Source organism: Acartia tonsa, chromosome 6, assembly GCF_053477335.1.
Source record: "Acartia tonsa isolate MP-2025a chromosome 6, ASM5347733v1, whole genome shotgun sequence".
NCBI classification, from domain to species: Eukaryota; Metazoa; Arthropoda; class Copepoda; order Calanoida; family Acartiidae; genus Acartia; species Acartia tonsa.
The window spans coordinates 27636875-27652281 of NC_137265.1; the positions used below are offsets into that span (position 1 = coordinate 27636875).

The window sequence follows — 15407 nt, forward strand, 5'->3', positions numbered from 1 at the left end:
TTCTTTTAAAACAGAGTTTTCTTAAATTTTTTATACTATAAATTTAAATTTTCTTTTTTATGATTAGAAATTAAGTACATCAATATAAGGTAAATAGCAACATGAAATTAAAAAAATGAATTTATTTTTAATAAAGTAAAATAATGGGTCTTATCATTCTGGGCAATGAGAGTTTATTATGGATTATTGGAGCACTATGAGTTTTAATCATATATTCCTTGGAAAACTTGAGCTCGTTTATAGACATTTATTTCCTATATAGATCTGACATGGATCTTGAAGCAATTAAGCAGGCCGTTTTGTACATGTTAAAAATTGGAAGATTTCATTAAATAAAAGTTATCGCAAATATACTTAGTAAATGAAGAGTTCACTTACAAAATATGTTGTTCCAGCTAGATCAGATTTAAACGTTACTTATTTTATTACAAAGTAACAATTGCCTTATCTGACACATAATCTAAATTTAAGGACCAGTCCATCGGCCCCACTGGGCCAAAAATTCTATATATTTTTTTTATTTTCTTTCCGTTAACAACTGTCTACAATACGATGAGCTTAGTAAATTTTTAAATCTCAAAAAAGTATGCATATGAAACCAAACTTGTATAAAAACATAAGATTAAGTAATTGATGTATCTAGGGAGAGCAGCAAAGTGGTATCAGATCATCATGACACATCCAACATTAAGTTCATAGCACCAACTCCCAAATCTTCCTATGTACATGAACATCCTGACAAACATGAAGTTAGAGAGTTGCCTCCTCCACCACCCAAGTTAGCGCCTTACCGCCCCCCACCTCCAGCCTATACCCCTACAACTCCAGCTCCTTCTCCTTACACACCTACACCTTCTCCATACACCCCAACACCTTCTCCTTACACCCCCACACCTTCTCCTTACACTCCCACACCCTCTCCCTACACTCCTACACCCTCTCCTTATACCCCAACTCCAGCCCCTTACTCGCCAACCCCAGCTCCTTACTCCCCAACTCCTAAACCTTTTGTTCACTTTACCTCGAAGCCTGTAGATTCTTATTCCCCAACTCCGGCACCCTATACACCCACTCCCTTAGCCTACTCCCCAACACCTGCTCCATACTCCCCAACACCTGCCCCATACTCCCCAACTCCTGCACCTTACTCCCCAACACCTGCTCCTTACTCGCCAACCCCAGCCCCTTACTCCCCAACTCCTGTTGGAACACCTGCCCCTATTCACCACTATTCTCCAACACCTCTACCTTACTCCCCCTCCCACAGGTCCTACAGCCCCACACCTCATCCCTACTCCCCATACACGCCAACTCCTGCTCCCTACACCCCTACCCCACACCCATATTCCCCCTCACCGTATTCCCCAGGAGGGCTGTACAGTCCAACAACCATCCATCCAACCTACGGGTCTCCAAGCCCCTTGCCCTATGAACCCTCTGGACCTAAACTAATAGGTAAGAATTAATTTGATTTTAGTGGTAAACATATTCTCCAAATTAAGATTCTTCCTATAAATATGTTTTTTCTAACAATTTTGGCATAATACATAAAATGTTAGAAACTAAGTTATAATTTGTTTGTGTTGATTTTTATGAAATTAATAATCTTAGTGAAGCTAATTTTGTCCGTGGATATAAATTAGTCTCAAGTGCCCTTTAACTCAAAACCTTTTATACCATGAACACTTTCAAGGTCACTTTTCAAGATAATATTATCTTTCAAAAAATACATGATTATATTTTATCACTCCCTGCAACCCCCCAACCCCCCCCTCCCCCATCCTAATATTTATTTCAAGTTCCAAAGATTTTAATAGAAAAGAAAATGAACGATGAGTTTATGTGCACCCTAAATTAAAATAAACAAATTTACCCTCTTCTATTGATAATTATCTTGGGTGGTTTGCAGGTTTGTACAAGATTTAATAGCAAGTCCGAAACAGTTTTAAGCCAACGAATATGATATCGTTCTTTGAAAAAATTTGGGGTGAAGTATAATTTATCAGAGATCTAAAGGGTTTAACCAGTGACCTATAAATTGATGTACATTCCCAATGCTGATTCACAAAATGTCCCTACTGTAATTACAATTGGTCGTAGGAACGTTTGGACACCGCATAATGAAACAACTAATAAAAGTCCCCAGAGTTATTATAAAGCTTTTGGGATAAACAGTCCAATGTTCCCTTCCTTCCTGATAATTTATGCTCAAATGTTCACTCCCTCCCGGAGTGTCCTTCAGTTAACCCGTACCCTGAAGTACAAAGTTTACCAATGTCTAAGTTTACGTTTAAGTTGAATAGATGCATTTATTCTCATTTCCTTTTACTATTATTTTAATATGATGTCTGACAGTGCACATAAAAATATACAGAGAAACTAGGACTTTACAACAGAGAGAAAGGGGACAAATACAATGGGTTGTTTATTACACTGGTCCCCAAAGTTTTATAATAATGTTTTCTTATTCGTTAGCCTAACAACTTTGGGGACTTCAGTGAATTTAGATTAGACTGGTTGTTTCATTAAGTTGAGTATTCAGACGTATTAAATCATCAGAAGCGGATATTTTTTGTGTGATCAATGGGGATGTAAATCAATTTTTTAGGTCCCTGGTAAACTTTATATCATGGAGTTGACCTAAGAATTAATCAGGGATGTTTGGGGATAAGACGATGGTGGATAAAATAATGTATAACACCAATTGTAAGTTTATTTAATGACAGGCAAAGCAGCACATAGTCCCTATAAAAACATGAGGTCAAACAATACAAATGATCAATGATATATCAATAAACAGGCTAAATTACCAATGGCAGGCCAGTTTACATTTAATCGACCAATGGTAGGCCAGTATTACGTCATAAAAAGCTTCACCATAGGCGTGCTCAATTAATCAATCAAAGGACGCTTGTTGTACTTTTCATTATGTCGATTATGTACGGTAGGGAGGGTGGGCTGGGGGGGGGGGGACTTGTGATATATCCCTCCCACCCCTAACAATAAAATGGTATCCATAATACTGTCTGTAATAAACTCCCGTACGCCTTCTGGCTAAACCCTGTGCACGCCCCTCGATTTTAACATCGTTTTGAGGATTCCTATTAGTTTTGGCATTGGCATATCATATGTAAATTATTGTTTCAAAAACTACCGGACGTACGAAATAGGAATAAAGTAGCTATGCTCCTAATAAAAATAAGAAAATTTCCTGGAATTGTTTGCTTTTCAAGAGCTCACAGGAACTGGAATGTCATTTTTAATTTTTCCGGCTGCATTTTGTAAATCAGGGGTTACAGGGATAACACATGATGGAAAAAATGTACTTTCCCTCAAAGTACTTGTCGGGAATAAAGGTAAGGTAGTTTTTTTCTTTTGTCTGAACACTGTGGGCCTATATCTGCGTTGCCATAAAGGACTACCGAGTACCTAATATAACCCAACCTAATCTAAACGAGAAACTTTAATGAGATTATGAAAAATTTTCATGTCATGCTCTATCCCTCTTTTCCGTGAATCTGTTTTGCTAAAATGAAGGGGCGGAGATTAAAAAGGGGATGAGGAATTCTTTGACTTAGATTGTAAGAGCAATAGGGATAAAGGAAATTCGATATATTATCGACATGCTTTTATATGGGATAATTTGTAAAATATTCAACTCCATTGTCCTATCCTTAATCCTGGCAATGTGGTTGTATAGTATAGTAACTATAGTAAAATGAATTGCAGATGGTAAAGATTAATTTTTCCTGTATTGTCCTATCCTTAATCCCTTTACATTGGTGAAAAGTAAATGTAATAAATGTCAAATTAACTTTACTAATTATAAATTAATTCACCTCCCATTGTCCTATCAATAATCCTTGTATTGGTTGTATAGTAAAAATAACTGCAGTTGATATAACTTGATTCATCTTCAATTGTTTTATACCTCAATCTCTGTATATGGGAGCATAGTAAATATAATGTAATGTCAAATGAACTGCAGTTGGTATAGGATGATTTTTCTTCCATTATCATATCTCTTTATCCTTGTATAATTATACGGTTGTATAGTAAAAAGAACTGCGGTTGATTTATCTTTTATTGTCTTATCCCTTAATCCATTTTTATATGGTTGTATAGTAAATGTAATGTAATGTCAAATGAACTGCAGTTTATATAGATTGATTTAACTTCATATTGTCTTATCCCTTAATTCATATACATGGGTGTATAGTAAATATAATGAAATATTAAATGATCTGCAGTTTTTATAGCTTGACTTATCTTCAACTGTCCTATTCCTTAATCCATGTATATTCAATGTACTGCATTTTTAAAGATTAATTTATCATTTATTGTCCTATCCTTAATCCCTGATATATGGGTGTATAGTAAATGTAATGTAATGTCAAATAAACTGTAGTTTATATAGATTGATTTAACTTCTATTGTCCTATTCCTTAATCCATATACATGGGTATATAGTAAATATAATGAAATATCAAATAAACTTCAACTGTACTTTTCTTTAATCTATGTATATGGGTGTATAGTAAATGCAATGTACTGCATTTTTTAAAGATTAATTTATCATCTATTGCCTATCCTTAAATCCCTGATAAATGGGTGTATAGTAAATGTAATGTAATGTCAAATGAACTGCAGTTGGTAAGGGTTCAAGGAGAAAGGAATAAGTCTTAAATGGGTTTGAATCTCGGCCCGAACCGTGTTTTTACTAAAGACGTTAAAATTTTTGTCTACTGCTCCTATGTCAGTTGTAATTACCACACACAGTTAGTTTTTCCAGAGAAAGGTTGTGCAATTAAAAAGATGGTTGTTAGCAATAGTTTTGATGTTTGAAATCGTTGGGATGGGATTTACTATAAGGGTCGACCCTATGTTGTTATCAAATGTCCCCAAGGGTTTTAATGTCATTGAAATACCATAATATCAACAAAAGGACATCCATAGCTCATTCCATGAAATATAACGCAAATAATATCAATAGTGTTATTGACTGACACATTATTAATGCTGTGTCATTTATGATCACTTTTATGTTTTACTTTGTGCGCCATATAGTCCAAATAAAACATAACCTTTTATTGATTAATTATCGACAAGCAAGGAAGTTAGGGATATGGAACCAAAAGAAGAACAATATAGCTTTAAACATTTCTGCCAGTGAAAACACCATTGATGCCTGATATTGTGTATGTATTGTATGGGTGGGAGAGTACCAAAGGAAGCATTAATCATACAGGTTGTAATTACTCTAGGACACACTGTGGTACCACATCAAATAAATTCAAGTAAAGAAAAACTCATTCTCATAGAGTAGGACTATAGGTTAAGAATTGGTGATTTCATTCGGACAAATTTCAACTTTAAAAAAAAACACATTAATTTTGATGCATATGGAGGTTATGTTGGTTTGGTAAAGGTTAGAGAAGAACCTTTGGCTCAATACCAGCTGAGTATCCACAAATTCCCCAATAGTAGCTGAGTATCCACGCATATTTCCCAAGAGTAGTTGAATATCCACACTTTTCCCCTATGGTAGTTGAATATCCACAATACTTTCCTATTGGTATTTTAATTATATCCTTTCATAATGCTGATTCCCATGACAATAAAACACACCTATCATTTAACTTTAATACATATTTACAACCAAATATTAAAAAATCCATAAAAGCGAAGCTCTGAAATGAAAGGACAAACGAACATAACAGAATAATAATGCATAAGTCTATAAGTATATGCTACTGTTTAAGGACATACTAACATTTTTAGGACTTGATTATTGAGTTGCTTCGCTTATAACATTGTACCTTATTGGTATGAGAATCAGTATTCCATGCTTTCTAAGTCGTACCTAACTGTTACAGTAATCAGCATTTAAAGTTTTAAATCTATAGTACAATTCTAACCTGTTTAAATTAACAAAAGAGCTAACTATTACGGACCATCCCTAATAATAGAAAAAATAATAAAACAAGGATGACAACATCCATTAAAGCGAAGCTCTGAAAGGGTAGGACAAACGGACATTAACACTTGTATAATGTCAGAACTGAATAATCAGAATGCGAATGTATAAGAGTCAAAGCAAAATTGTAAGTAAATTTGTTGAAAAACTGCTTGATACAGGATAATGATTATGGACATACTTACATTTTTAGGACTTGATTATAGAGTTGCTTCGCTTATAATGTTGTACTTTGTTGTCCCAGGAATCAGTATACCAAAAATCAGACCAATCGGATAATTAGGTCACATACAAATTTGTTGTTAAAATGTAAAAAAATCAACATGTTTAAAATAGACGTACGGACATTCTGGTAATGATTATAGAGTTGCTACGCTTTCTAACTCGTACCCAACTGTTACAGGAATAACCATGCAAAATTTGAAATCGATAGGACAATTCTAACATGCCTAAATTAACGAAAAAAGCTATTTAAAAAAGTAAAAATAATCAATATGTTTAAAATGGACACACGGACATTTTGGTAGTGATTATAGAGTTGCTACGCTTTCTAAATCGTACCTAACTACTAAAGGAATCACCATGCAAAATTTGAAATCGATAGGACAATTCTAACATGTCTAAATTAACGAAAAAAGCTATCCGTTACGGACGGACGTACGGACGGACCGACCCTAATTATAGAAAAGCTTCACTTTAAAAAAACATGAATAAGATTAAAAGTCTTTATTTATTATAAATAAGGTACAAACCAATATTTGAGTAATTATAATTTCAATGGTAATTTACAGAAAACAATAAATCTTAGTAAATTACACAAATTCATAGTGTTAAATAGAAATGACTACAGCCTTCTTATTTTAATTCATAATTATGTTCATGGGTATTGAAGTGAAATATGTTGGAATAAGTTAGACATGGGATCATGTTGAAATCGATCTCTCCACATAAATTCGTCCAGGTAACCTTGCAATAATTTACGTCTGCAGCCCCTCATTGTCTTAATAACAGACTTTTTGGCAGACCAGTATGCTTCAATGGCTTGTGTGTTGATCCCTGTAATAGGGTCTACAAAATGTAAGCTATGATTTACTGTGTGGTGAACTAATCCTAAATCACGTTGTATGTGTCTGTAACTACGCCATTCATCTGAATAAATAACAGATCCTGGCCTAACTATGCGTTGTATAATAGGAAGTAAGGTGGCTGCGTCACGTTTTGGAACAATTTCCATGTAGCCTATAGCAGGTGTCTGGCTGGTGTCTAGAATTCCAAATACCCAAATTTGTTTCTTCCCTACACGTCCTCTATGATATTTAGCTTTCTTGCTGAATAGGGATTCGTCTAACTGGATAACAGCTCCAGGTCCTCCAAGTTCTATTCTTGAATTTCTCAAATGTGTGCTACATGCTTCTCTTATACTGCTATAACATTTTGTAGCCGTTTTGGTGTTGATGTTGGCGAACGTGGCGGTTTGAACTTGTGTCATTTTTATTGACCAGCAATATATTATTTGTATCCACGTTTGTAAACTCAGCCTGGATCGGAAGAAAAATGAGTCTATTCTAATGGACTTCGGACAGTGAAACTTTGGGCATTCCCGACTAACACACCTCCAGACATATTTGTCAGTGACAGCATTTTTGTATGAAAACATTTTCATATCCACTTGACAAAGATCACATGATACCTGCGTTTTGATTAACCCTTTGCCTTGTAAGAATTCTATCACAGGCAGGGTATCCTCGACTAACAGAGGCTTTATGTATGTGTTGTAGTAACTCTTGTCCATTATTCTAGACTGATTTAAAAATAAAAAAAGCATCATTTATATATAAGACTTATACACTTTTTATTACATTCAAATTATATATCCTCAAACTTATTACTAATAAATACCATTTAGATAAATCAATCCTTGTATGTTTTTGTCTTGAATTTAAGATGGTTAAAGAAGCCGAAAAATCTCCGCCCACTTATTGCACCTTGCACTTTAAAACAAGGATGACAAAATTATTAAAAGTAGGGTATACTAGCATATAAAGGACTTATAATGTGCTGTACAGGAATTATAACGCCAAGTTTGAAATCAATAAGACAATTCTAAAATGCCTAAACTAACAAAAATTATGTACGGACGGACAGTTGCACAGACCTTTATTGTAGAAAAGCTTCGCTTTTGAAATTGATCAATCTAAAGGGCTAAAAATTCATTGTGTTTTGGGCGAAAAATCGCTAAAGCCACAATTTTATATAGTTGATACAATACCCTAGAAATGTAGAAAAACTTTGCTCTCATTTATTATACTAGCGGCTACGCCCCCTAGAAGCCTCTAGGGGCACTTAGGTTAGGAGGGGGAAAAGTCGACTTCATTCCTTATTAAATTTGAGTTTCAAAAGAATAAAAAAAAATTTTGGGGGGGAGGGGGGGGGTGAAGACACCCTCTTCAAAAATAGTTTAAAACCTTCCCAGGACCTATAAGAAGCTTCACTGTAAAGGAGAACAATGTCGGTTCAGCGGTTAGCGAGATCCTTCAAGACAGACAAAAACACTTACTACTTTATATAATAGGATTAAACGAAAAAATTGTTGCAAAAACAGTTTAAAAGCAACATGTTTAAGATGGACCTAAGGACTTTCTATTATGGAGTTGTGACGCTTCCTAAATCGTACCTTTTGTATTAAATCGAAAGGACAATTCTAACATGTATAAATTAACAAAAAAGCAAACCATTCCAGACAGACCAACATACCAACTTTAACTTTAAGTATAGAGGAGCTTAACTTTTAAAAAGATTTAATGTTTCCGGATTAAAACATTCCGTGAAATTCCAACCCCCCCTCCCCGCCTTTATTTAATCATGTCACACTTATTGTATAATACGCTCATCCCAAATAGTTTATTATAGGCGCAGCTGCTATTCTATTAGGGTATGTCCGTTCGTCTGTATGACTTACAGTAATTGCAACTCACTTTTGTTCATTATTTTAAATAAATTATTTAAAGAAAACACTTCTTTGATATTTAGTTACTAAGGGAAAAAAATATTTATTGACATTACCTGATATATTTATTTTTATTTATATAAATGCTGCGCTACTAATATAATTCTATAACATTTTATATCAAAACTTTTGTTACAAAATCCAAAATAATTGTTTTATAACTTTGTTTTCCCCCAATGGTAGTTGAATATCCACACATTTTCCCAATGGTAGCTGAGTATCCAAAAATGACCCCAATAGTAGCTGAATATCCACGTGGATACTCAGCTGGTATTGAGCCGAACCTTTTACTCTGGGGTTACGGTGGTCAAGAAATAGTTTTGAAAAGCACCTAATACTTGGGTGTACAAAGTTCAACTTTTAACTTCTTGTTAGAAATTTAACTTCTTTTTGAAAGAAAAAACTTTTTTGTCAAAGGTAAAGGATATTGAACAACTTTGCTCCAGTGCTTAACCCAAAAATAGATTAAACTTTTTGATACTAACTTTTTAAATATTTTTATGGAGGATAGTTTATCAATCCAAGCCCCTTAACCTGGCAAAATTTGCTAATTTTATCTTCACCTTATATAGTATTTTAGCACAGTGTGACTATTTGTTCCTAGTGATACATTTACATAACAATCACGTCATATTTATAGGTAAAACAGTCATTAATCTTTGTGTTAAACATTTAAAATAATATTTTTAGAAATCTTTTTTACTATTCAAGTTTAACTTGCATTCTTGCTACATACTATCTTTAGAATTCATTGTAGCATCTTTTATTGTTTTCTGCTGTAGCACCAGAAGGGATGGGACATTAGGCTTTAGTAAATACTTGTCCCCAAAGTTGAATAAGACGTTTACTAATTTTTGGGATATTATTGAATCTTATTTGGGTATTACAATATAGCAGTGTCTAGTGTTTGTCATAATTGGGGGTGTTCATCAATTTATCATCCATTGTCTTATCCATTTAGAGGACATTACAATTATGTCTTGAGATTTGCTCCTATTTAATATTAATTATTAATGGGAATACATAATTTATAACAATTACTCTTTTTGACATCATTTATGAAAATAAAAAAAATATTTTATAAAGCTGTGGTATGCATCCCACAAGTATTTTATCCGTATATTTTCTTCATTATTAACTGTCATATTCTTTCAGTTTACTTTATGTCACTCTTTACTTCTTTTCTTTTAACATTTCTCTGTAAATTACAGAACTTAGTTTCACCTATTGATATAAAAGCTTCGCTGCCATTATTCATAATCAGTTCTATTATCCAGAGAAAGATCTCCTCTTGAATTTTCTGTACTTTTAGCTGAAAAACAGTAAATAAATTAACCTAAATACCAATCTTCTCCCCAGTGTTTATAGATAACATATCACTAAATGTGTAGATGTTAAGAGAAAGGATGAGATTAACTTTCATTGTCCTATCTACAAATCTTAGCTTACAAGTTTCATAGAGTGCGAATTAGAAATTTTAAATTCATCTTTTCACTTGCATATTTGGTCAGGGGGAGGGCAGTTGCAGCCAAGTGTTTCACTTGCATATTTGGTCAGGGAGAGGGCAGTTGCAGCCAAGTGTTTCACTTGCATATTTGGTCAGGTGGAGGGAAGTTGCAGCCAAGTGCTCACTTGCATATTTGGTCAGGGGGAGGGAAGTTGCAGCCAAGTGTTTCACTTGCATATTTGGTCAGGGGGAGGGAAGTTGCAGCCAAGTGTTTCACTTGCATATTTGGTCAGGGGGAGGGAAGATGCAGCCAAGTGTTTCACTTGCATATTTGTTCAGGGGGAGGGAAGTTGCAGCCAAGTGTTTCACTTGCATATTTGGTCAGGGGGAGGGTAGTGGCAGCCAAGTGTTTCACTTGCATATTTGGTCAGGGGGAGGGCAGTGGCAGCCAAGTGTTTCACGAAAAAATCATAAAAATCTGCAATGTTACCTCAAAAGATCATTTTAGTTTCTAGGCTCCCATTAAAGCTAGATATCCTGAATTTCTTGTGCTAACTGAAATGACCAATGTGCATCTACTCAATATAAATTACTTTGGTTGTCAATTTCGCTATTGGGTAGAAGGGAATACCAAGGCCGCTGTTGAATGTAAATGCCTGAAAATTCACATTCACAAAAAAACATCTACATACTTTATATATTTTCTTATTTAATTGAATTGTTTCTTCAGTGGATGTTGTGATCCTTGAAGAAAATTAACTTGATTAAGTGTTTTTTTTAATTGAAAATCAAAACTGTTGGTCCCTTCTATTTGAATTTTACACCATGTAGGCTTAAAAGTAAAATATACATTCTACATACACATTTGAAAAATATTTCAATTGCACGATATCTACAATCTACATATTCAAAAAGTGTTAAATAAATTAGAGTGATATTTCATCTGAAGAAAACTATTATTTTTCCAAAAACCAACATGGCATTAGACAAGGACGTCAAAGCTTTTTATTTTCGGATGGTTAAAAATCGATGGAGGAATAATTAAATTTTTTGTTGGAAGGGGGGAAGGGGGGGGGGTAGGACAATTTATGATAAAAATATCCTAAATTTACATTATTTGTAAATAATGTGGGTTTCAGAGTGTTTTGAGTGCCTTTGTCACCGATTGGACGTCATTTGTATTATCATAAATGATAACATGGCCACTTAAACTTGCTCTGTCTGGCACGTGAGACTAACTTTTAAGGTAATTAATATACCTTTGCTCATAAACACACACAACATAACCATACAATTTTTCTCACACAAAGGTCGTATAATCTAAAAGTTGTTGGTTGTTTGAAAACATAGATATAAACTCTTTTGGGTATTATCCATTTCGGACAACGCCTCTTAAGGGGCGTTTCGTCGTATTTTTACCGTAGCTTCTAATAGGCTATTTTAGGTTAGGTTAAGGTAAGTTAGGTGATTACCCCACATGATTAGGCAATTGGCCCAGCAGGGTTAGAGCACACCGCATGGGCTAGATATAGGAGAAAAGCTACTGTTAAATTACGATGAAACGGCCCTGAAGAGACGTTGTCACAAAAGAGACTATACTTACTCTTCTTATTGATAGAAGGAAAAGGTTAAGTTTTTCTTCAGTTTTTTTTTTGAATAGATTTTGCTCATTGCTTATCATAAAATGATTTGTTTTACTATTTTAGTCGCTCTTGGAGCACTCTAGGGAGGGAGGGTCAGTTGTGATATTTTGTTCAATTTCTCGGTACTTACACAGAGACATCCTCTTACCATTATACAAATATTTAGTCTTTCACTAAAGAGGTTAAAGAATTTTTAAAAGATTCTTAATAAAATAAGTTTAAAGTGGGATAATTTTTCACTTCTGTAAAACAGTCTACAGATTCTTTATTTAATCATACATAGACATCCCTGGCAAATCTCAAATTTGCTAATAGCATATTGTTAAATAAAGTAGTCTATAGCAGAATTTTGGCAAAGCATCGTGTGTTAAAGACCCTGTTACCTTTTTATGGTAACCTATTGACAGAGTAACGGATATGGGTGCACTTTTCACCACCCCGCCCCCTTCTCTGTAAAAACATTTAAGATGCTAGACCCTTACCTTACCCCACCTCAACTTTTACCCCAACCTAACATCTTCCCTTTATAAATGCATCTATGGGTGTGGCAAATGAGTGAACTCCTATCTACTTTTGTGAGGATTGTTTACTGTTCTTTTTTTCAAATCACTCAGTCCCAATTTATAAATGCCAAATTATCGGTGACGGTGTAGGATGTAAGTATATTTTTTAAAGTATCACTTTTATTCAAATACTCTTTATATTAATTCATGTTTGGTTAAATCTCCCTTTGGTATCTTATATTAAAGGGAAAAGTTGTATTTAGGGATAAAAGGGTTTCTCTTTTGAATAAGATTCTTATTTCAAGAAGGCGTAAGTAAGATTTTTGAAGATGATGAAAACAACCTCCTTAGAAAACTTATATTCTATCACCTTCCCTACTGTCTATGGTAGTTTGGTATGGTGTAATATATGCATTATTTGGCTATCTTTATAATATTTATATGCTATTACATTTTTGTAAGGTAAAAAGGAAGTTTTGATCCTTTTTTGAATAGATATTAAATTATAAATGGTTTTAAGAAAGCAGTGTTGCGGAGCCGGAGCTGGGAGCCGCCATATTTTGCTGGAGCCGTAATTTTCGTTAAAAAACAGCTCCGGCTCCGGACTAGATAAATAAAAAGATTTATTATAAATTTTAATTTGGTAACTCTGCTTTGTCATGTGTCATGTGCAAATGCCCTTTTTAAGTTTTTCAAGTCCATTTTTATCAAAAATTTAATTTTTAAAACCTTCAAAAGTCAAAAATAGACGTGGGGGAAAAAATATGTCGAGTTTTTCTTGATTTTCGGTCGGAGCCGGAGCTGGAGCCGGAGCCGCCATCATCACAGACGGCTCCGGGGAGCCGCACCAAAATCAAACGGATCCGCAACGCTGCAAGAAAGTATAAGTCTATATTTATAACATTTATAGAGTGATGGAAAGATTATATTTGATATACAAGTTTAGTTCTAAGGGTACTCATTTTACAATATCTCATAACGAATAATTACTTGGTCTTTTTTTATTATTTTATGTATTTGTAAAAATTAAATGGGCAAATATCATTGCAACTTGAGCTATATGTAACTTTGTAATGAATCAAGAAAAAATTACAGTAACTTAAATGTAATTTGTCAAGCAGTTTGATTACCAAAGTATTGCTGGTGATCCAAAAAGTACAAGAATTGAAATAATATGACTTTCTGTAAATTTAAATGATAACTTTTAAGTTTATAGTTCCTTTAATATCCTATATCAGTAGTAAGGTTTTTTGGTCTAAATCATTGAATTTTTTATGGTCCCAAAGAGTAGTGCTTTTAAATTTCTAGGGCGATTTTTTACTTTTTTCCTGACCCCACCCCCCTAAAAGACTAGGGGCGTAGAAACTAGTATTTTTATAAAGATCTAGCTCGTGTTATGGCCATCTGCGGCTTTATTTACGCTGCAAATACTAACTGTTCCATTAATATATATTCATAAGGATCTAACGGGTCTTAGGTCAAATTATTTTAATTTACACCCGCCAACATTTTGCTTTAATTTAAACCATTTGTATTCACAGCAAAATACATCATTACACTAATAGACTCCAAGGATCTTAAAGGAATAGACAATGGACGAGAAATTGATGTACAATGTACATCTCCAAGAATGATAAAGCTTTCATTTACCCTTTAATAAATGTAAATTATTGAATGAAAAGTTTGGCCACTGCTAGTTTAAACCAACCAACAAGTAAGTACCCAAAGTAACTTGTGTATTATAATGGTGTCTAGTACCCAAACTTTAATAAACAGGTTAACTTATTCGTCGGTTTAAACCTTTATGGACAATTATTAAATTTTGATTAGCTTGTACAAGCTAAAAAATCAGTGTTTAAATTATTCTACCACTATTTCTAATCTACAGAGGAGTAATTTTGTTAGAGGGTACACCAATTTTATCACCTAATGTCTTATCCCTTTACACCCCTGAATTCTACCGTATACACGAGTTTTTCGGCTCACAGTAAATAAATGTTAAATATTTGCTGTGACATCACTTCCACACACATAATAAGTAGATTTAATATTTCAATAATTAGTAGAAGAATCTGATTACATAAAAACAAAAAGATAGACATTCTAATCATAGATATTGATTTTTCATAATGGAAATCTTAACAGATCTAATAATTTAGAGATTAAGAATGAAACGCTTTTTACACGGAGTATCCATAAGATTATCATGAACAGTATTGGATTTTGTCATTGAATGATTTTTTTCAATTTGTTCGAATAATTTCTTAATAAAATTAAAATCTTATACATTTTTTTCCAATTTGGCGGTAATATCTGTTTGTTACGTTGGTATTGATGTGGAAATGAAAGCCAACCAAATATTTTAATGTAACTCATTTGCAGGGAGGTTGGCCTTAATTTGGTCGGTGATTTTTCTGTCTACTTTTTGGGACATGTTAAAAAGTCTAAAGAAAATATGAGGCTAATATGTTGTAAAATTAATATTTTGATTACATATTAGAATGTAATAACAGAGATCCCACGCTTATAAGAATATTACTAATCGCCCTAGGAATCGTGATACCAAAAACGGGGTACTATTATATGCACAATGCACATCAAGCAAAAGTTCATTAGATGTATTTTCGTCATCGCAATAAAAAAGTATGTTTTTTTTATAGCAAACAGAATTTTAACTGTATAAAACACGTTTATAGGATAATAATCAAAAAGGAATGATTATATTAAAATGCATATATTTTATATCACAGTTACCCATACAACATACATGCAATAAATGTAGAAAAGTTTTAATTATAAACTTACTGACCATTATAAAATCCGTACATAA

General features: G+C 33.6%; 1 protein-coding gene across 1 annotated transcript in view; it reads left to right on the plus strand.

Moving 5' to 3' along the window:
- LOC145322273 (uncharacterized) overlaps positions 1–15407 on the plus strand; it is a 152058-nt gene that overhangs the window by 122876 nt on the left and 13775 nt on the right. Inside the window, exon 11 of the mRNA XM_080164152.1 lies at positions 642–1455. Within this exon, the coding sequence (XP_080020278.1) occupies positions 642–1455 (814 nt within the window). The remainder of the gene's footprint in view (positions 1–641; positions 1456–15407) is intronic.